The sequence below is a fragment of the Ranitomeya variabilis genome, chromosome 6 (assembly GCF_051348905.1).
Source record: "Ranitomeya variabilis isolate aRanVar5 chromosome 6, aRanVar5.hap1, whole genome shotgun sequence".
In the NCBI taxonomy this organism is placed as follows: domain Eukaryota; kingdom Metazoa; phylum Chordata; class Amphibia; order Anura; family Dendrobatidae; genus Ranitomeya; species Ranitomeya variabilis.
Genome location: NC_135237.1, coordinates 408,154,986 through 408,174,498, shown reverse-complemented (window position 1 = coordinate 408,174,498; position 19,513 = coordinate 408,154,986). Strand labels below are relative to the sequence as shown.

The 19,513-nt window shown below is 44.5% G+C and overlaps 1 protein-coding gene and 1 long non-coding RNA gene across 2 annotated transcripts in view; one reads left to right on the top strand and one right to left on the bottom strand.

The window, feature by feature from the left end:
• LOC143782607 (uncharacterized) overlaps positions 1–7,755 on the bottom strand; it is a 79,159-nt gene extending 71,404 nt beyond the window's left edge. The window contains exons 1-2 of the long non-coding RNA XR_013217003.1: positions 7,646–7,755; positions 7,503–7,549 (exon numbers count right to left, since the gene is read on the bottom strand). This is a non-coding gene — a long non-coding RNA (uncharacterized LOC143782607). The remainder of the gene's footprint in view (positions 1–7,502; positions 7,550–7,645) is intronic.
• Positions 7,756–7,803: 48 nt separating this feature from the next.
• Positions 7,804–19,513, top strand: part of RAB12 (RAB12, member RAS oncogene family) — a 29,193-nt gene continuing 17,483 nt past the window's right edge. Inside the window, exons 1-2 of the mRNA XM_077270221.1 lie at positions 7,804–8,234; positions 18,041–18,101. Of these exons, the coding sequence (XP_077126336.1) occupies positions 7,994–8,234; positions 18,041–18,101 (302 nt within the window). The 5' untranslated portion in view covers positions 7,804–7,993. The remainder of the gene's footprint in view (positions 8,235–18,040; positions 18,102–19,513) is intronic.

The following is a 19,513-nucleotide window of genomic DNA, read 5'->3' as shown; positions in this document are numbered from 1 at the left end:
TCTTTAGGTAAATTCCCTCCTACACTCATGCCTAGGTCAACCACATTCCCTCCCCTGTCTTTATGCCCACAAGTGGACATTTTTTGCAGGCTGGTCACGGAAGATTTGGCCAAATTGCCAAGGAGACTTTATAATGATAATCTTACAGTGGGCCAAAGGAAAGCCCTAAGGGAACTTCAGGAACTTGATTCCGTGGTAATTAAACCAGCAGACAAGGGAGGGAATGTGGTGATATGGCCTATCGAAAAATACGAAAGGGAGATTATGCGACAGCTGAGGAACAAGGATACATATCGTGTCCTGCCTCAGGATCCCACTCAGACCTTCATGACTAAATTGATACGCATCCTGGATCTGGCGGACGGGTTTGATGCTGTCCCTAGGAAAATTATGGAGGGACTTGTACCTAAATTCCCAAGAATTGCAACCTTCTATGCCCTGCCCAAGGTGCATAAGGATGCTGTGAACCCACCTGGACGACCGATTGTCTCTGGCATAGGGGGATTATGTGATAATGTCTGCAAACTGGTAGACTTTTACTTAAAACCATTGGTTGAGACGCTTCCCTCCTATGTCAGAGACACTACGGATGTATTAAGGAGAGTGGATGGGCTGTCTCTTGAAGCGGGTATGATCCTTGTCACTATTGACATAGAATCGTTATATACATCCATTAGACACGAAGATGGTCTGCGGGCTGCCCGTTTTTTCCTCGAGGGTACCAACTGGGATGGACATCTAATTGAATTTGTTTTGGAGTTATTGGAGTTTATTTTAACTCATAATTATTTTGTTTTCAAAGATAAGTTTTATTTACAGTTACAAGGTACGGCAATGGGCGCGGCATGTGCCCCGTCATACGCTAACCTCTTTTTGGGGTTCTGGGAGAGATGTGTCTTCCAGGGGGACGGGGCACATGCCGCGGACCCAGTGGTGGGCTGGTTTCGCTACATTGATGACGTTCTGATGATCTGGAACGGTGGCGAGACCAGCCTATCCAAATTTATGCAGGAGCTAAATCAAAATTCATTTAATTTAAAATTTACTTATTCCTGGCACAAAACCACTATTGATTTTTTAGATATTACGTTATGTGTTGCCGAGGATGGTTCCATTGAAACGGATCTATATCGGAAGGAAACTTCCGTAAACTCATTGTTACATGCGTCCTCGGCACACAACTATTCTGTTATTAAGGCCATCCCAGTTGGACAATTTTTGAGGAACAGGCGGGTATGCTCCACAGAGGCCCGCTTTGAGAGACAGTCCGCCATTCTAACGGAACGTTTCCGGGCAAGGGGTTACAGCCGCCGGAGCATCAGGGCGGGGTATAGAAGAGCTAGGTCTACACGGAGGGAGGATTTGTTGGCACCAGGAAGGAGGTTTAAATGCAATGACGATCCTGGGGTCAGATTTATATCAACTTCGAATTGTCAGTGGCACCACATCCGGGAGATTTTGAACAGACACTGGTCTGTATTACAGACTGATGCAGTACTGGCCTCACATTTGACAGACTTCCCTCTGATGACCCAACGGAGAGGTAGAAATATAAAAGACAATTTGGTGAGAAGCCATTATGTAGCCAAAAACAAGAGTAGGAATTTCCTGGATGTGAGTAGCCCAAGACAAGGGTGTTATCCATGCGGTTCATGTGTCGCGTGTCCGAATATCCTTAGATGTGGGACCTTCAAGACTTCAGATGGGAGCAGGGAATTTAAAATTAGAGACTACATTTCATGTAGCACGACCTATGTCGTTTACTATGCAACATGCCCCTGCTCCCTTATTTATGTGGGACTCACATCTAGGGAGTTACGAATTCGGACGCGTGAACATGTACGCGACATCAGTGCGGCGAAAAATGTAAAAAAGGCAAGTGATGTGGCAGCTTTAAAAACTCTGCCAAGACATTTTCATAAATATCATGATAGTGACCCCAGAGGTTTGAGCATAAGAGGTATAGAGAAGATACATGGAGGGATCAGGGGTGGCAATATCGCCAAGGTACTTGCGCAACATGAGTGTAGGTGGATTGTCACCCTTGATACTACAACTCCCAAGGGGCTAAATGAAAAATTGAGCTTTGCCCCCTTCCTCTAAAATACCTAGAATCTGTATTATGCCACATCCTCCCTCCTCTCCGTCTGTGCAGCGGAGGTAAATTAGATAGTTGCTAATGATTCATTGGGTAGGTTTCTGCCCATGTTGTATTCTGTGTTCCTGAGTACGGTCACCATCCTATTTTAATTTGTTTTTATTAATTGTTTTTTTGTGTGTTTATTGTTTTTTATTTTAGTTCTCTTATATATTAACGGCCATTGGTATCATTTGGGCGGTATGATGTCTGTTATCTCCATAAAATATGATCACCTTGCAACTTGGTGTCGAAAGAAGAAAAAAGATGGGAGCTATGGATGTTCTGCTTCAGAGGATCGGAATGCTATGTTTTTAATTGTTTTTCTTGTATTTGCATTATAAATAGAAATATCACTATACACTGGTCACTTTATGCACTTATTATATTATTGTAAATTTATGCCTTATTTCACTTTGTTATTTGGAGTACAGTGGTATATTTTACCCTGGTTTTGTCCCGATACCACTATCTCACATATGTGCAATGATTTATGATATACATTTTTATGGTGGATTCGGACATCTAGCCCTGTGAGTCCCTGAAAAGATGGCCGACGTTGTTATCCTTCCAAAAATGGATGTTAGGCGTGCGCATGCCCGCTGTGGTCCAGGGTGAGCGCTCTGTGCTGCGCCCGTCCCTATCAGCAGAGCGAGCATTACATGACGTCTATGGGAGGTGTTTTCCCCCTATGCTCGCTCTGCTGGGACGGTCTAGGCTATGACGAGCCATGGACGTCACCGCGCATGCGCCGTAATGCCGGCTCCATTTCCGGTCATTCTGATATTTAAATGGCACAAGAACGACATTACACCAACCCTGCTGAGAAAGCGGTAACGCGAAACGCGCGTCCAGGGGAGCCACGTCACGAGGGGGAACCCTTTTCAAGAAACCACTATGGGTAAGCCTGACTTAGTGTTTGATGCTGGTTTGGCATCAGAGCCCTCTATCATATGTCACTAAGACACTGTATGTATCTTGTTTGGTTTACTATTTGGGCTGGGCACTCTAGTAGGCGGAAGAGATCAGGAGCACATTTATATACATGTGCGTCTCCCTGCTGACCTGGCTATTATTACGTCCCTTTTTGTTGGTTGCCTCCTTGCTTTTGCGGGGTGCATATAGCACCTACCGCAGTATTTAAGGTTATTGTTGTTACATTTTTGTGGTACAAATATTGAATAAAAGTTTTAATTTTATATAAATAAGAATGTGGTCATGGATGTTTTTGCTCCGCTGTTTTATACCAATTTCTATTTGGAGCTATTCCTTTTTTCAGACACCCTGTGGGTGTGCTGAGGGAGCTGATGAGGTCTGCTCCCCATCATTACCTTTGATAGTGTTTCAGTTTTCTTCAATTAAACAAGTTCCTTAGGGGGTCTACTTTCCAAAATGGTGTCACTTGTGGGGGGTTTCAATGTTTAGGCACATCAGGGGCTCTCCAAACGCAACATGGCGTCCCATCTCAATTCCAGTCAATTTTGCATTGAAAAGTCAAATGGCGCTCCATCGCTTCCGAGTTCTGTCATGCGCCCAAACAGTGGTTTACCCCCACATATGGGGTATCGGCGTACTCAGGACAAATTGTACAACATCTTTTGGGGTCCATTTTCTCCTGTTATCCTTGTTAAAATAAAACAAATTGGAGCTGAAGTAAATTTTGTGTGAAAAAAAGTTAAATGTTCATTTTTATTTAAACATTCCAAAAATTCCTGTGAAACACCTGAAGGGTTAAACTTCTTGAATGTGGTTTTGAGCACCTTGAGGGGTGCAGTTTTTAGAATGGTGTCACACTTGGGTATTTTCTATCATATAGACCCCTCAAAATGACTTCAAATGAGATGTGGTCCCTAAAAAAAAATGGTGTTGTAAAAATGAGAAATTGCTGGTCAAATTTTAACCCTTATAATTCCCTAACAAAAAAAAAGTTTGGTTCCAAAATTGTGCTGATGTAAAGTAGACATGTGGGAAATGTTACTTATTAAGTATTTTGTGTGACATATCACTGTGATTTAATTGCATAAAAATTCAAAGTTGGGAAAATTGCTAAATTTTCAAAATTTTCGTCAAATTTCCATTTTTTTCACAAATAAACTCAGGTAATATCAAAGAAATTTTACCACTATCATGAAGTACAATATGTCACGAGAAAACAGTGTCAGAATCACCAGGATCCGTTGAAGCGTTCCAGAGTTATAACCCCATAAAGGGACAGTGGTCAGAAATGTAAAAATTGGCCTGGTCATTAACGTGCAAACCACCCTTGGGGGTGAAGGGGTTAATGACCAGACCAAATTTTTGAAATCTCACCAGAGTCACATTATGGGATCATACTCACTTGCGCGAGACTGGAAAGAGTCTCGCATGGCGATACCCGGCACTGCACCTGGCAGAGAGGAGCGGAGCGTGTGGCTGCATGTATTCCTATGCGGCCGCATGCTCCGATCTGAGTGCCGAGTGCAGAGCCGGGTATCGCCGTGCGAGACTCATTTGAGTCTCGCGCAAGTGAGTATGAACCCAAAGTGATAATAACTGTAGAATGCTTCAATGTATCCCACTGATTCTCCAAATATTTTTTCTTGACGTATTGTACTTCATAATTGTGGTAACATTTGTTCGATACATGTCCAGATAAGAAAAAAGATAGCGCACTCACCGGTGTTGAGCCAAAGCGATTTATTCACATGCAATCATGCGGTGCAGGGAGGGTAGTGAACACATTGCGGATGACAGCTGTTTCGTGCTACCAAGCACTTCAACAGATCTGTTGAAGTGCTTGGTAGCACGAAACAGCTGTCATCCGCAATGTGTTCACTACCCTCCCTGCACCGCATGATTGCATGTGAATAAATCGCTTTGGCTCAACACCGGTGAGTGCGCTATCTTTTTTCTTATCTGGACATTCCTCATAAATTGTTTCTTCCGAAAAGCAGCACCCTGGTAGAGCTTGTATAGCGATCATTTTTTTCTATTGTGACTAAAAAGGCACACACGGTATGTTATTTTACATTCCTGAAGCAGTAAGGGTCTAACTCATAGCGGCTGTGCGATTGCAATACCTCTGGACTGTGGATATTTGTTCGATACAACTTGCGTTTATTTGTGAAAATATAGAAAATTTGGCGAAAATGTAGAAAATGTTGCAATTTTCAAACTTCTAATTCTTATGCCCTTAAATCACAAAGTTATCTTACACAAAATAATTAATAAATAACATTTCGAAAATGTCTACTTTAGATCTGCATCATTTTTTCAACATTTCTCATTTTTCCAACAAAATTTACAAAACCATTTTTTAGGGACCACATCACATTTGAAGTGACTTTGGGGGCCTATATTACAGAAAATACCCCAAACTGACACCATTCTAAAAACTGCACCCCTCAAAGTCCTCAAAACCACATTTAAGAAATTTATTAACAATTCCGGTGCATCACATGAACTAAAGCAATGTGGAAGGAAAAAATTAACATTTCACTTTTTTTCACAAAAAATTTACTTTAGCTCCAAATTTGTTATTTTCACAAGGGTAACAGTAAAAAATGGACCTTAAAGTTAGTTGTGCAATTTCTCCTGTCGCTATCCCAAATGTGGGGAAAAGCCACTGTTTGTACGCACTGCAGGTCTCGGAAAGGAAGTAGCACCATGTGACTTTTTGAAAACAAAAACGCGTGTAATCGAGATCAGACGCCACGTCGTGTTTGGAGAGCCCCTGATGTGCCTAAACAATGGAAACCCCCCACAAGTGACCCTATTTTGGAGACTAGACCCCTCAGGGAACTTATCTAGATGTGTGGTGTGCACCTTGAACCCCCCCAGGTGCTTCACAGAAGATTGTAACACAGAGCTGTGAAAATTAAAAAATCACATTTTAACAACAAAAATTTACTTTTAGACCCATTTTTTTTATTTTCACAAGGGTAACAGGTGAACATGGACCCCAAAATTTGTTGTACAATTTCTACTGAGGACACGATACCCAATATGTGGAGGAACAGTACTATTTCGGCAGACGGAATGGCTCGGAAGAGAAAGAGCACCGTTTTACTTTTTGAACGCAAAAAAGGCTGGAATCGAGAGCGGACACCATGTCGTGTTTGGTGAGCCCTTGATGTGCCTAAACAGTGGAAACTCCCCACAAGTGACCCCATTTTGGAAACTAGACCCCCCCCCCCAAGGAACTTATCTAGATGTGTGGTGAGCACCTTGAACCCCCAGGTGCTTCATAGAAATTCATAATGTAGAGCTGTGAAAATAAAATAAAAAAAATAATCACATTTTACCAGCAAAAATGTACTTTTAGCCCCAACTTTTTTATTTTAAGAAGGATAACAGGAGAAGATGGACCCCACAATTTGTTGTACATTTTCTGAGTGTAAAGTTAAGCAATTTCTCCTGAGTACACCGATACCCCACACGTGGAGGGAAACCACTGTTTGGGCGCATGGCTGGGCTCGGAAAGGAAGAAGTGATGTTTTGAAACTCAGACTTTGATAGAATGGTCTGCGGGAGTCATGTCGTGCTTGGAGAGCCCCGGATGTGCCTAAGCACTGAAAAATCCCATCAAGTGACTCCATTTTGGAAACTACACCCCTCAAGGATTTTATCCAGGAGTGTAGTGAGCATTTTAAACCCACAGGTACTACACAGATTTTGATAACATTAGGTCGTCATATTGAAAATTATAATTTTTTTCATGAAAATGTTGTTTTAGCCACAAATTTGTAATTTTCATAATGGATAATAGGAGAAAACGGACCCCATAATTTGTGGGCAATTTGTCCTGAATGCGACTATACCCCATATGTGGTCAAAAACTCCTGCTTGGGAAAATGGCAGGGCAGCAAAAGGAAAGAGTGCTAGTTCCCTGGGATAGATTGTCAATGACATGTCGCATTTGAAGAGCCCCTCACATGTAAAACAGCAGAAACCCCCCCATAAGTGACGCCGTTTTGAAACTGGACCACTCAAGGAATTCTTCTAGGGGTGTATTTTGAACCCACAGGTGCCTCACAGCATTTTATAGCATCAAGACGTGGAAATATGACATTTTAGTGATAAAAATGTAATTTTTGTACTTTCTGCAAGTTTGTCAGGTACACAAGGGTAAGGCCGGGGTCACACACCGCGAGATACGGCCGAGTCTCGCAGGTTAAAACCAAGCTCTGGTACCGCCGGTACCGGCACTCCGGAGCGGAGCGTGTGGCCGCATAGCAATACATGGAGCAGCACGCTCCGCTCCGGAGTGCCGGTACCGGCGGTACCAGAGCTTGGTTTTAACCTGCGAGACTCGGCCGTATCTCGCTGTAGTGTGACTCCGGCCTTCCTCCCCATAAAGAGTTGATAACAGTTTGCCAAAACTTACATGTACCCCAACACCAGACCCCTGACAAAGCTCAGCCTGGGAAAAGCCTATAACAGAAATAAAAAAACAAATGGCTCCGATAAGGCGACAATAAAAAAAAGTCTAAAAAGACTGATTTCTTCATAAAACGTTGTGTTTGTCACCTACACCCCCCACACAAAGTTCAATGACGTCCAAGCCAAAACATCGGCGGGTCCGCACATCTCCCGGGGGTCCGCACATCTCCCAGCGCTGAGGTACGAGAGAGAGACCACCCGCCTAGCACTGCTCACTCCTCCCGGGCCTAAGGGGGCGCTGTGTCGGCGGCGCGCAACTCTGCACTTCCTGTCCCGTTTCCTCCCAGACATTTCCGTGTGGAGCAGGACCCCCAGTGACCGCCGCCAGGACGCTCCGGCCTCCTCCTCCTCGCAGTGTCCCCGGCTGGACCGGACGTGGCCGGCTCGGTGTTGACGTCGCAGGGAGGATTGTGTGAGGACAGTTCGGATGTGTTAATGGATTCGAGGCCCGGATACCACAGAGGATTCGGGGGCGACGGTGGGAACAGCAATAACATCCCGTACGGCGACTCCCCGGCCATTACCGGCGCTCATGGCCGCAGGAGGAAGCAGCCTCCCCGGCCCGCGGACTTCAAACTGCAGGTTATCATCATCGGCTCCCGGGGAGTGGGGAAGACCAGCCTGATGGAGCGCTTCACGGACGACACGTTCTGCGAGGCGTGCAAGTCCACCGTGGGTAAGCGCTCCGCCGGCGGGCATGCTGGGAGGTGTAGTGCCACAGGGGCAGGACGGCGACTGCAATGTGTGCATGGGGATACCACAGCGCTGTGCAGTCCGGGAGCAGAGGGCATGATGAGAGGTGTAGTCCCACAGGGATGCAGGCTGGGAGTTGTGGTACCATTGTGTTGTGGTATGAGTGCTTGGAGTTGTAGTCCTGTAGTGATGCAGGCTGGGAGTTGTAGTCCCTTTGTGTTGTGGGATCAGTGCTGGGAGTTGTAGTCCTGTAGTGATGCAGGCTGGGAGTTGTATTGCAGTGCTCCAGACCCCACAGTGTAAGTGTACGTCACCATTGTGCCCGGTCACTTCACGTTATCCAGGGACACTCCATTAGTGAGGTATGCCCATCCATCCAACAGAGCTGGGTAATCGCGTGGTATTACTAGAGCTGAATGACTTCTCCATATGGCTTCGTCCTGTCGGGTGCCATTATGCCCATGGCTGGCAGGGGCCACTGGTAAGGTCTGGGAACATTTCACTGATGCGGTCATAGTTCCATGTGAACTCATTGAAGCAGATTGGGACGTGTCCCCAAGGGAGCGCTCTGCTATAATGATCGGGATACAGCCGCTTTGGACTCTCGCCTCTGATCAGCTGGGCAGTCCGAGGTGCCTCTGTCCAGGTCATTGTAGTGAAGGGCTCCCTCAGGGGTACCTCTGACCCACATTGTTTAGTGGGTTTAACCTTTGGTAGAGTCGTGAATGTGAACAGGCTCTTAGGCTGTTTAATGACGTTACCACCCAAGTACTAGATAGAGGATAACAGATCAGCATATTCGACTGGAGAGAAGGCTTGGTGGTAAACTCTAATCATTCACTGTGGATATGTCACTGTTAAAACACTCATATTACTCACTTGAAGGCTATGATGGGCTGTCTAATAGCACCTCTGTACAGTAAAGTGTGTACATGTTTTATACTGCTCGGTACCTATGGTAGGAGATGCTCTTCATGCATCAGATGAGGACGGCTGCAGTTTGTTTATCTGAGTTAATGAGTGTAATGTACAAAAAGAAAGTTAGTATTTCAGCTCACCCTTGTAGATCAGAACCAGTGTGGTCAAAGATAAATCCGAGTGCGGAAATACCGTCACTGCCAAAACGCCGAAAACTTGATTAGAAGGAAAATAAATCCAGCTCCGGAATTAAAATGGACAAAAATTTATTTAAACATTTTAAAATTGAAAAGCTGCTTACAGATGACCATCAGATTATTGGAAAAGAACAGCCATGACCCACTGAACGCGTTTCGAACACCCTCTGTGTTCTTAGTCCTCAGTGTAATGTACAGAACTCTGGACTCATAGAAGTTGTTTACAGCTACCATCCGCTTTTTCTGACCGATATATGTAAGGATGTGCCTCACCGTGTGTGTGTGTGCGCACGTGGTGCCTGCGGATGCAGAAGAGCGCAGCACTGCATTTTTAACTTGTATACTTCAGGACACACCATGTAGACTTCTCAATCTACCAGTATTTCTATAGATGTTAAGTGGGTCCAGCCTAATGGATACGTATTAGAGAATTTCTGACATGACGATCCTCCTTAGTGTCACTTTCAAGGTCATGGACTATTTTTACTGTTCACCAGTTGTAATGTACAATAAACTGAGCCCTCTATTAATGCCAGCACAAACAAGGTTTCCATGGGATGTCAGCTGGCACGTCTGCCCTCCCCCCACTGTTAACATGTGCATTGAGCCCCACACACACTGAGAAATATGATTTATAGGTACAGCATGTAATTACATGATAAATTATCCGTAAATGTCTCCATAATAATTTGGGAAGTTATGAAATGTCCTATAAATGTCTGTTCTGTTCCTGATCTAAGGATCTCGGCTTTTAGTGGAGATGAAACTGCTGTGGAGTCAAAAATCGGGGAAATTGAGGAGTCAGCCGCTGGTTTGGCTTACCGACTCCTCAGCCCTGGGAACAGGTAAGCTTAGTCATAGAATGTTAGAGCCGGGAAGGACCTCCAGGGTCATCATGTCCAACCCAATGCAGAATTCTCTAAACCATCTCAGACAGATGGTTGTTTGGCCTCTGTTTGGAGACTTCCATTCGGCTATGTGCCCACAATCCGGAACTGGCAGCGCTTGGACGTAGAGCATGTCTGCTGTGTCCAAAGCGCTGCTGTCTATTGAACGCAGGTGAATCCCCATGTGTTCACTGAACCGTGCTGATTCACCGCTTCCGATGCTTTTTATGGGTGAAATTTCCCTTGTCTAGAATTGCATCTCCACAAGAGAAATTGACATGCAGCGGTCTGGAAAGGCATTCCGCATGTCCATCTCTGAGGGCGAGCCGTGGGTGTCTCTGGACTCATAGTGGGCATGGGATTTGTTGAAATCCCTTCCACTATGCTGTAACATCTGGACACTGTGGGTTGGAGGCTGCACAATTGTGCAGTGTCCAACACGCAGCGTTTACTGATTGTGGGCACCTACCCTTAAAGTATTGCACACCATCAGAGTTCAGCAAGCTGCAGCTCTTAACACAGATTTCACCATTGTCGGACAGCCCTTTTAATATGCTTAGTACCTGCATATTAATGTACTTGGCCTGTCAGAAAATCTCACCTGCGATTGTGTTTATAGAAGGTGTGATTCACAGATTGTAATGAGGTATGAGTGAGCATCACCTCATCTGTAGAGTGTGATAACCGTGTAGGTGGATTATTATATACACATGTAAGTGCCAAGTACATTTTATTTAAAAAGGCAGTATGAGTTTAGGCAGCCTCCCGGGAAACCTATAATTGGGGTACGGTGTAACAGCATAAAACACCGCCATGCTTAACTTGCTCTTCCACTGAAATATCTGGGGGAAATAGGCAAGAGCATTTCTTGGATGAGAGGTTTGTGCCTAAGCGGGTGAATTTGGATATGCTGCATGGGTTTTCCCATAGTCTGTTTACATAAAAAGATCGGCAGCAGGCACATATTTACTGATCGGTGGTCATTTAAGAGCCTGTGTACACAGGCAGACTGCACTAGATGTTGCGTGATGGATCGTTCTGTGCGAATAGGTTTGCATTGTTCTTGGAAGCACAAGTCCAGCTTACACAGAATAAGGCGCTGCTGAGAGCAATGATTTTTAAGCCGGCTTAAAATTTTTCACCCTACGGACAAGCATTTTGCTTGCTTGTCGAATGGCAGCCTATGTTTACCCTGCACGGGTATTATGAAATGTTATGAATTATGTTTCTAAAATTACTCATTCACAATAATTTTTCAGTAGTAATGCACTTTTATAGAAACAGCAATGTAATAAGAGTCAACAAAACTCTTCTGTTCGTTGTGGACATTTTCTGTATGTAAATTGGCGCATGAGGGCAGATTTCCAAACCTGCAGCATGTCGATTCTATTTGTGCAGTTCATTGGGAACTTCACCCTTTCAGTGCATAAGATGACGTATATGGCAATTCGCCAACAAAATCTACAGCAAAAGCTCTATTCACACCTTGTATCAACTTAAAGGGAATCTGTCAGCAGGCTTTTGCTATGTAATCTGAGGATAGCATGAGGTAGCAGCTGAGACTGAATTCAGCGATGTGCTCATTTATTAAGGCCCCGTCACACACAGCGACGCTGCAGCGATACAGACAACGATGCTGATCGCTGCAGCGTCGCTGTTTAGTCACTGTTTGATCGCTGGAGAGCTGTCACACAGACCGCTCTCCAGCGACCAACGATGCCGAGGTCCCCGGGTAACCAGGGTAAACATCGGGTTACTAAGCGCAGGGCCGCGCTTAGTAACCCGATGTTTACCCTGGTTACCAGCGTAAAAGTAAAAAAAAAAAAAAAACAGTACATACTCACATTCCGGTGTCTGTCCCCCGGCGTTCTGCTTCTCTGCACTGTGTAAGCACCATAGCCGGAAAGCACAGCGGTGACGTCACCGCTGTGCTGTGTTTTCCGGCTGGCCGGCGCTCACAGTGCAGAGAAGCACAGCGCCGGGGGACAGACACCGGAATGTGAGTATGTAGTGTTTGTTTTTTTTTACTTTTACGCTGGTAACCAGGATGTTTACCCTGGTTACCAGTGAAGACATCGCTGAATCCGTGTCACACACACCGATTCAGCGATGTCAGCGGGACCCCAACGACCAAAAAAAGGTCCAGGCCATTCCGACACGACCAGCGATCTCACAGCAGGGGCCTGATCACTGGTACGTGTCACACATAGTGAGATCGCTACTGAGGTCGCTGTTGCGTCACAAAATTTGTGACTCAGCAGCGATCTCGCTAGCGATCTCGCTATGTGAGACGGGGCCTTTAGGCTGTGTGCTGTTTACATATAATGACGCTTTTATCACTAGGAGATTATTATTGACCTGACTACAGTGCATGGAGCCCTGGTCCGACCATGCCCCCTCCTCTGATAAGCAGCTCTCTGTCCATAGACAATGTGCATAGAGAGCCTGGGTGGGCAGGTTAGCTTCCTAAGGCCATGTGCACACGTTGCGGATTTCTTGCAGAAATTTCCTGAAGAAAACCGGAAATTTTCTGCAAGAAATCCGCATTTTTTTTTTTGCGTTTTTTTTCCGTTTTTTTCGCGTTTTTTTAGCATTCTGCAAGCGTAATTAGCTTGCAGAATGCTAAAGTTTTCCAAGCGATCTGTAGCATCGCTTGGAAAACTGACTGACAAGTTGGTCACACTTGTCAAACATACTGTTTGACAAGTGTGACCAACTTTTTACTATAGATGCAGCTTATGCAGCATCTATAGTAAAAGATAGAATGTTTAAAAATAATAAAAAAAATAAAAAAATGCTTATACTCACCCAGACATCTCATCAGCGGCGTCCGTTCGTCTTCCTATAGCTGGTCTGTGCGCACAGGGCCTTCCGTGACGTCACGGTCACGTGAGCGGTCACATGACCGCTCACGACCAATCACAGGACAGTGACGTCATCGGCAAGGTCCTTCGCCGCACATCAGCTACAGGAACCGAACGGCAGCGTGCAGCGGTGAGGCGGGAACACTGCGCGGGACATCGAGGGTGAGTATAGGACTATTTTTTATTTTATTTCTTATTTTTTGACCACTTATATGGTGCCCAGTGCGTGGAGGAGAGTCTCCTCTCCTCCACCCTGGGTACCAACCGCACATAATCTGCTTACTTCCCGCATGGTGTGCACAGCCCCGTGCGGGAAGTAAGCAGATCAATGGACCCCTAGGTGTGCGGAATCCCTGCAATTCCGCATTTTTAATGAACATGTTGCTTTTTTTTCCGCTATGCGATTTTTTCGCGGAAAAAATCGCAACATTTGCACAAAAAATGCGGAATACCTTGTAAATAATAGGAGGCATATGTTAGCGTTTTTTTCGCGTTTTTATAGCGAAAAAACGCGAAAAAAACGCTAAAAATCCTGAACGTGTGCACATGGCCTAAGCCCTGAAACTGTTACAACTGCTGCACCCAGTAAACTAAGTGATACATCGTTGGCATCAGGGTCTCTTTTCTTACATTATGCTGCTGTCAGATTCCCTCTAACATATTCTCTGGAAAAAGCTCCTGACATTAAAAAAAAATAATTTAACAATGCACAACTTACTAACACGTTGGCAACCTGGAAGAAAAAAAAGGCTATGTTCACACCGCACTAACAGGCAGACTTTGCAGTGACTTAGCTGTGATTTTGTGTGGAATATGCAGCTTCAATAAGGGAACTGTCTACAGACACGTGTTCATATAGATGTTTGTATGGGTAGATGTGTGCTCCATGTCCACATGCCAGTGTTTTTAGTCCCTGGAGCTTTGGGAATGTAGACCAGGCCCATCCTGCCTTTGTCACATAACAGATAAGATAGGGGGTTGGGGTGGATAGACTCAGGGCAGTGCCTATAAGGCTGCCTGCAGATCTCTGCACCCTCCTGTGTACTAATGTCACTGACTTGGCCTTTCTCACCAGGCTGTTTTCTGCTTTCAGCACCTGTTTCGCTGCCTTGTGACTGGGGGAGGGGCAGCATACTACATTTCACTGCTGATATGTGAATGTAACATTATCGAATGAAAACTATACTATCACATGACATAGAGCTCGTTCACTAATAATATCCGTAGCGACATACTGAATCATAGGATTATATGGCTCAGGGTTCTGTTCACATTCAGGGCTTCCAGTTTATGGAAGATGTTTTATGTTGATTTTCATGGGTTAACTGCGACTTAAATATTGATGACTTATCCATGGTCAGTTGCCAGAAAACAGTGTACGGGATAGAACTCAAAAGCCCCATACTGCCGACTACTGCACCTTATAGGGAACCTGTCATGTAAAATAATACTATAACCCGATATCTGCAGGTTAGTGTTCTGACCCCCATGCTGTGCCTGCACGGAGAGCCCCACTGCTGGGAAGAAATGAACTTTATTCCTGCCACAGCTTCGCTCTTTTAGGCTATGTGCACACGTTGTAGATTGGCCGCTGTGGATTCGCAGCACTTTTCCATCAGGTTTACAGTACCATGTACACCTATGGAAAACAAAATCCGCTGTGCCCATGGTGCGGAAAATACCGCATGGAAACGCTGCATTGTATTTTCCGCAGCATGTCAATTCTTTGTGCGGATTCCGCAGCGGTTTACACCTGCTCCATAATAGGAATCCGCAGGTGTAAAACCGCAGTTGGAACCCGCACAAAACCTGCATTAATGCCACGGTAAATCCGCAGATAAAACGCAGTGCGTTTTACCTGCTGATTTTACAAAAAAAGGTGCGGAAAAATCCGCACCCTATTCCGCAGCGTGGGCACATAGCCTCTGTCATAGGGGTGGTGCAGGCACAGTTTCAGTACCTGCTGGAATCGCTTGGGCACCAAAACATATGTAGAGGTACCTGGCACCACACTGCATCTTTGGTAATTCTACCTGTATTACATTCTTATGCATGTTAGGTCCTAATAGGTCTTGATGGCTGTAGTAAGGAGACTATTATGTCAATACACTGACCATTCTGTGGCTTACTGGCCACTTTGATTGTATACTGGACTTGCTATGTTGATCACAGAATGGACTGTATACCATTTTAATACCCAGTAATTATAATCTATTTACCTTTTGATGATCTTTGTGAACTAAAATAACAATGTGTTTTTCATGCTTTTCAACTTGGATGTGGTGCCATTGTTTGGCTAACTTGATGGTTACTTGTTTTTAATGAATTTCACTGAAGGAAATTTTATTAAAGGGAACCTGCCCCCCCCCCCCCCCCCCTCCCCAGTCGTTTCAAACTAAAAGAGCTACCTTGTGCAGCAGTAATGCTGCATTCTGACAAGGTGGCTCTTTTAGTTCTGAGTGCTGTAACTAGAGAATAAATCATAAGTCACTGCGGGGCTGGGATTCACAGGCAGGGTGGCCTCACAGGCGCAGTCAGCTAGACTGCATACGAGGACAGACGGGCAGCGCTCACTGTGCCTGCACCAGGCAGGGGAAAAGAGCGCAGGCGCCGGCTATTTTCAAAACAGCGCTGAGGAGGCGGCGCCCGGCGCCAACAAGATGTGAGTGACAGCTGTGTGGCGTCTGCAGCAGGGGGGAAACGCCGGCCTTCTTGACTGAAGACAAGGTATTTTCTGACAAATTAAAAAACGGATTATTTCTCTAGTTACAGCACCCAGAACTAAAAGAGCCACCTTGTCAGAATGCAGCATTACTGCTGCACAAGGTGGCTCTTTTAGTTTGAAACGACTGGGGGGGTGACAGGTTCCCTTTAAGGAAAGTTCTCTACAGTGTATGGTCACTATATATCTGTAATTGGGCTCATTGTCTTCACTTGGATATTGTATTAAAGAAGCCCTCCTTCCATCAAAACGTTTTTTGTTTTTTTTAATATATTGCAATAATCATATTATATGAGTCTGTGTACTTACAATTATTCATTTTGCCTTTCTACCCAGCTAATTCATCTTTAAGTCTATGACATCATGTGAGTAACCCCTTCAAGACACCCGCTGTACATGTACGGCACATGTCAGGAGCGGGTTTATGGAGCAAGCCCGCCCCAAACCTGGTAGGTGATGGCTTTTTATTACAGCCAGGACCCACCGCAAACAATCGCCACTAAAATAATGAGAAAAAAAACTGGACATGCTGGCTATTGCCACAATTGTATTGATGAGGAGAATCATATTGCATCATAAAAATAAAAAAAAAAAACACTGTTAGAATTGCATTTTTTTCACAAATTCATTTTTTGGATTTTTTTTCCCATTTTCCAGTACACTATGAGGTAAAATGAATGGTGTCATTCAAAGGTACAACTCGTTCTGCGAATGACAATCTCTCATATGTCAATGTGGACTGAAAAATAAGAGTTAGTTCTCTGTAATAAGTAGTGGAAAAAACAAACGCAAAAACGGAATTTGATCGCAGTATATAGGGGTTAAAAACTGACTAGCTGAATCCTTCCAAGCTCTATGTAGAAACAGGAGGTAAACTTTCACTGTATGGGTATGTCTCCACATTCAGGATTCCCTGCGCTTCAGACACAGGGGATACCCCGATCCGCCCCCTGTTGTCTGCGCGGTGATTCCGGATGGTGTTCATTGAACAAATGCGGTATCACCGCATTGTATTCATAGACGTCTCAGCAAGATAAATAGACATGCTGCTGCCTGGAAAGACGCGCTGCATGTCCGGTTACGCAGGGCCACCGGATGCAACCCTGCACCCATAGTGGAGACGGGATTTCAGAAAACCCCCTACACTGTGCTGTAACATCTGGACGCTGCGGCTGCACGCAGCGTCCAATCTGCAGCTAATCCTGAAGGTTTCCTGACCATGGAAACATACCCTATGAGTCCTAAGTCACTGCAAAAGTCCCTGGCAGAGGGTGAAGGGAGCAGCTGGATCAGGAGTTGAAGTGGGTGATGATAAATACAGGAAGGAGAGTTCTTGTTTCTACATGGAGAAGAATTATTTGGGTAGAAAAGCAAAATGAGTAATTGTAAGTGCACAGTGCTATATAACATGATGATAGCAATATATTAAGAGGATAAAAACTTTGATGGGAGGAGGGCTTCTTTAACTTTTTCCAGTAAAACTGTGAGGTCTGGAAATTAAAGTTGTAATGCAGATGCAAAAATAATACCACTTTTTAGTTGCTTGGAACCAGCCTTAGCATTTTCATGTATTTATTAGTGATGAGTGAGTGTACTCGTTACTTGAGATTTCTCGAGCACTCTCGGGGGTCCTCCGAGTATTTGTTAGTGCTCGGAGATTAAGTTTTCATCGCCTCAGCTGAATGATTTACAGCTATTAGCCAGCTTGATTACATGTGGGGATTCCCTAGCAACCAGGCAACCCCCACATGTACTCAGCCCGCTAATAGCTGTAAATCATTCAGCTGCCGTGATGAAAACTAAATCTCCGAACACTAACAAATACTCGGAGGACCCCCGAGAGTGCTCGAGAAATCTCAAGTAACGAGTACACTCGCTCATCACTAGTATTTATTGATGCCTGCCATGAAGCTGAAACGAAGTATAGCCCCTATATAGCTAACTCATAGGGTGTCAGCTAGTTATGTGCGTATTACAAAGGAAATGCTTGGCACATTTTTACTTGTCCTCGTCTTTTATAGATTGTGAGCTCTTGTGAACGGCCCTCTATCCTGTTGTGTGAATAGAACTACAGTAGATGTGCAATGCAGTGTCTGATACAGATTGTACATTGTTCCCTCTGAATTAGTAAAGTGCTGTGGAATATGGTGACACTATAAATAAAGTGTATTCATATTATTTGTGTGTTTTTTCTTTTAAAGGTGTCGACTTTAAAATCAAAACTGTAGAATTAAGGGGGAAGAAAATTAGGTTACAAATTTGGTAAGTACACATTGTGTTTGTGTGATAAAGTGGAATTATATGGCGCTTTGTTACTAGCATGATGTACAATATGCCTGCTGGTATTTTCTTTATCTGTCTTAATATCATTGTAGAAATTTCTAAACCTTGCTTGCTATTTTCGGTTGATACACGCATACACATTGAGTCATTATTATTAGTGATGAGCGAACGTGCTTGGATAAGGTGTTATTCGAGCATGCTCGGATGCTGAGTGCCTTCGGTTTACTCTAATAATATGTTTGAGTCCCCGTGCCTGCATGTCTCATGGCTGTTCGACAATATTTTTAACCCTTTCACGACATGCGCCGTACATGTACTGCGCATGCCGTGAATCCCCCTTTGATGTGGGCTCCGGCGCTGAGCCCACATCAGTCGCGACATGTCAGCTGTTTTGTACAGCTGACATGTGCGCGCAATAGCGGCGGGTGAAATCGCTATTCACCCACCGCTATTAACCTGTTAAATGCCGCTGTCAAACGCAGACAGCGGCATTTAACTAAAGCTTCCGGCCGGTCAGCCGGAAATGACGTCATCGCCGACCCCTGTCACATGATCGGGGGTCGGCGATGTGTCAGGACAGTAACCATAGAGGTCCTTGAGACCTCTATGGTTACTGATGCCAGCCTGCTGTGAGCGCCCCCCTGTGGTCGGCGCTCACAGCACACCTGCATTTCAGCTACATAGCAGCGATCTGATGATCGCTGCTATGTAGCTGAGACGATCGAGTTGTGCCAGCTTCTAGCCTCCCATGGAGGCTATTGAAGCATGGCACAGGTAAAAAAAAAATGTTTTTTAAAATATGAAAAAAATGTAAAAAACATAAAAGTTTAAATCACCCCCCTTTCGCCCCATCCTAAATAAAACAATTAAAAAAAAAATCAAACCTACACGTATTTGGTATTGCCGCGTTCAGAATCGCCTGATCTATCAATAAAAAAAAAAAAGCATTAACCTGATCGCTAAACAGCGTAGCGAGAAAAAGATTCAAAACGCCAGAATTATGTTTTTTTGGTCGCCGTGACATTGCATTAAAATGCAATAACGGGCGATCAAAAGAACGTATCTGCACAAAAGTGATATTATTAAAAACGTCAGCTCGGCACGCAAAAAAATAAGCCCTCACCCGACCCCAGATCACGAAAAATGGAGACGCTTCGGGTATCGGAAAATGGCACTTTTTTTTTTTTTTTTTTTTAAGCAAAGTTTTGAATTTTTTTTCACCACTTGGATAAAAAATAACCTAGACATATTAGGTGTCTATGAACTCGTAATGACCTAGAGAATCACAATGGCAGGTCAGTTTTAGCATTTAGTGAACCTAGCAAAAAAGCCAAACAAAAAACAAGTGTGGGATTGCACTTTTTTTTGCAATTTCACCGCACTTGGAATTT